Source organism: Cyprinodon variegatus, unplaced genomic scaffold (assembly GCF_000732505.1).
Source record: "Cyprinodon variegatus isolate N-32 unplaced genomic scaffold, C_variegatus-1.0 Scaffold1208, whole genome shotgun sequence".
Lineage (NCBI taxonomy): Eukaryota > Metazoa > Chordata > Actinopteri > Cyprinodontiformes > Cyprinodontidae > Cyprinodon > Cyprinodon variegatus.
Window position 1 is genome coordinate 173990 of NW_015151661.1, and position 3660 is coordinate 177649.

The window sequence follows — 3660 nt, forward strand, 5'->3', positions numbered from 1 at the left end:
CATCAATGACCCCTCACCCCCCCACCATGGACTGTTCTCCCTGCTGCCCTCTGGGAAGAGGCTTCACAGCATTCAATGCAGGACCAGCAGGTTCTGCAACAGCTTCTTCCCCACCGCCATCAGACTGATGAACTGCTAAGAAAACTCTAAATCACAGACTCTGCATCACACTGAATACACCAAACCAAAATACTGCATTTTTGCACCATATTTATTAATGCTCTGAACTTCCAGATCAATATGTATTTGTCTCCCACACTGTTTACATTTGATCACTGCTGCACTTTATGATTGATTGATTGATTGATGGATTGCCTTTATTGATCTCACAGTGGAGAAAATGTAACCGTTGCATTAGCTCAAATAGTCAATGAAGAGGAATGTGCCAAAGGAAAGAGCATGACATATATATATATATCTATATATAGTTATATATCTATATCTATATATCTATATATATATATATATATATAAATATATATATATATCTATATATATATATATAAATATATACAGTGCATCCACATATGACAGCATTTTGTTATTGAAGGATCATTATACAGGGTTAATGCAGAGGGAATGGAAATGTTCATTTACTGTCTGCAAAAGCTGTACTAAACTAAAATTTCAAGAGCTCACACTAAGAGGCAGCAGACCGGTAGTTACCTGAGAACGGTGCGCCTGTAGCCACAGACCCTGAGCTGCTCAACAGTCGTACACAACTTAGACCAGACTTAGACAACTTTTATTGTCATTGTCAGGAGGCGTCGACTTGAAAGCTAAACAGAGTAATGAAGCGATCAAATATTCAAATAAAGACCTAATCTACATTACAGCAACTAAAAAGGTAGAATCTCAGTAATCCAGATGTAAAGGGTGGATTAAAGGGTCAGGGATCAAAGCGTCCTCCACAGCCTTACTTAGCATTTGATCTCAGACATGTTCTCCTGCTCAAATCCAAAATCAATGCTCACTCTAATTTTTTGGAAACAAACATGGCTGCTGTCTTTGCGGAGGATTTGTTGCTTCGTTTTTAACTGTAAAGCCTCTTCAGCTCATGTAAAATGCATCTGAATCGACTGAGGCAGTAAGTAAGAGGAGCGGAGGATCCAAGCGGTCTGTAAAACAGATGAAAGGCCTTTGGGTGGAAACGTCAGCAGATCCAGGGGGACGTTTATCATGCAAACGGCTGAATAATGGACGCCTTCAAAGCCCATTAGTCTCAGAAACAATTGGTGGTCAGCTTTTAGGGAGATCTATGAACAAAATAATCCATAATAGTCCCGCTTTAACACACACACACACACTCAGGGTGCGGTCTGTTTAATTGGTGCATTGTTTCACTGCACTGGTAATTAGCTAGTAGATAAACAGAGGAAGTGTATTTGTTTGTCTTTATGACTGAGTGGTTGTGTTTCCAGAAAGTTCCAGCACTTCGGCAGCTCCTCAGTCCAAACACTCTAATAAGCAGCCTGATAGTGACCATCAATTAAAGAGGGTCACCAAATCTCTGGAGAAGCTGCAGAGATCCAAAGCTCAGGCGGGACAATCCGTCCCTGAAAATCTGTCCTAAATCTGCAAAAGGAAAGTGGAATAATGGACCAACCATTTTTATTTCTATGATCAGGATCCACTGGTGCCTCTATGGTTCAGTGCTTTAAATAATGCATTTTGAATAAGTTACAGCCGACAAACCACACACAAAAGCTAAGGAGAAAATCCAGGATCATGGACAAAGAACATGTTTATTTCGTGCTGCAGATAAGAACTGTTTCTAAAGCGTGAGAATGTTACAGCAGAGGGTTTCCTCAGACCTTGCGGATGCCTTCGGAGGGGCTGGACACAGAGTAGTCCAAGCCGTCATTCTTGCTGATGGTTCTCCACAGCTCTGCGTACGTGCTGTCCTGCTCCAGAGGGTTGGTGCCTTTGTTCCTGAAGTAGTCGTAGACAGCAGAGTCTCTTACTGTGCCATAGTCCACCTCAATCTGCCTCGCCAAGTCCTGGAAGGACCTGCAGCAGAGAAAATAAAGTCATTTCATGTTTTTTTTCTTTTGACAGCAGTTAACCAGGTAAGGACATTTACAGCATATCAGCTTCCCGGTTGACAAACGGAATCATTTATGTTCATCTTTTACTGCAGGTTGAAATCTATGGGAATTTATTTCTAAATTAACACTGAATTCTTTAATTTTGCCACAAGGCTGGAACTTTTTGTCAGATAAATTATGCTGAAGGCTTTTTTAAATTTAGAGTTTAATATAAAAACTTTCAGGATATCTGGGAACTATTTATTAGGAGCTTCCTGTTTCCAGGGGTGTAACCGCTTTGTGACACCAAGGCTCGTTTATCTTATGAGGAAAACAATTCATTCGGATCCACAGCTGGACAAAGACTCAGGGTTTTCACAGGGAAGTGAATCCCCACCTGTAGCTCTAAACGTTAGTCTCTGTTCATCTGATTAAAATGTTTAGTTTCTTTCTAAAAAACATGAAGGGGAGTGTTGGCCTAGAGGTCAGAGCGGCGATCTGCGCTCTGAGAAAGTTGCAAATATCCGGTTCGATCCCCACAGACTGCCACTCTGGGTCCCTGAAAAGGACCCTTAACCCCACACTGCTCCCCGGGCGCCGCACAATGGCGGCCCACTGCTCCCCGAGGGGAGGTGTTACATAAAATAAGTTTTGCTCTTGGATTGAAGAGGGAAAAGAGACATTTTGCTAAAGGAACAAGACAATTTACACTTAAAATAAGAAAACAATATTGCATTGTCTTATTTTAAGTGCATTTTATCTAATTATCTTAATTTACGAGTAAAAATACTCATTCCAGTGGCAAAATCACATTTACCTACTTAAATTAAGGGTAAATACACCTGATATAATAAATTTTTACTTATTTTTAAATAGTTTTCCCTCACTTAAGTTCAGTTATTATAAAAACCCATCTTTAACATTACACTTTAAATTCTGAAACTCAATTACAAAACAAACCATTTGGGGAAATAAATAATAAATAATAAACAAAACCTAAGTTTGAAATGTAAACTAATAACAGTAAGACATGTTGAAGGCAATGTGACCAAAGTCTGTAAAAGACAGGAAATTATGTTTTTCAGGCAGTTTTGTGTTTCCTTTGTTTATTTGAAGGCTAAAGGTAGAAAAAAGAATTTAGTTATGTGAATAAAGTCTTATTTCAGGTCCAAACTGTGAGAAAGTAAAAGCTGAGGCATGTTGGTGGGCAGGAGGCCGTCCTGCCTTTGGTCCCAGATCCGTGGATCTTTGCTGCATGTTTTCTCCCCTCAAAGCAGATAGTGGGACAGACATAAAAATGGATATTTCATCAGCTGAAATCCATCAGAACTTATCACCAGTGAAAGGCTATCAGTGTTGATGAGACCAAATGTTTACCAGTTGAATTGCTGTCATTATGGACTGGGACGAGTCAAAGCTAATTAAATGTGGCAGCATTACGGCGTGAAGGTGCTTTTCTGCTGGAGGGACTGGATGTGGTCAAAGCTTGAACACGGTGACTGAAAGCGTCCCACCAGTATCATTAAAGAAGGCAAAGGAACTGCTGGCAAGCAGCAGAAAGCTCCAGACTCATTTCCATAGAAAGGCTCTGAAGGTGTTAATGGGATGTGGCGGCCTAGTGACTTCATTTGGA

At 40.3% G+C, this 3660-nt stretch overlaps 1 protein-coding gene across 1 annotated transcript in view; it reads right to left on the reverse strand.

The window, feature by feature from the left end:
- LOC107102128 (glutamate receptor ionotropic, delta-1-like) overlaps nt 1-3660 on the reverse strand; it is a gene marked incomplete at its 5' end in the record, with an annotated part of 56617 nt that overhangs the window by 15645 nt on the left and 37312 nt on the right. The window contains 2 exons of the mRNA XM_015401309.1: nt 667-701; nt 1815-2010. Of these exons, the coding sequence (XP_015256795.1) occupies nt 667-701; nt 1815-2010 (231 nt within the window). The remainder of the gene's footprint in view (nt 1-666; nt 702-1814; nt 2011-3660) is intronic.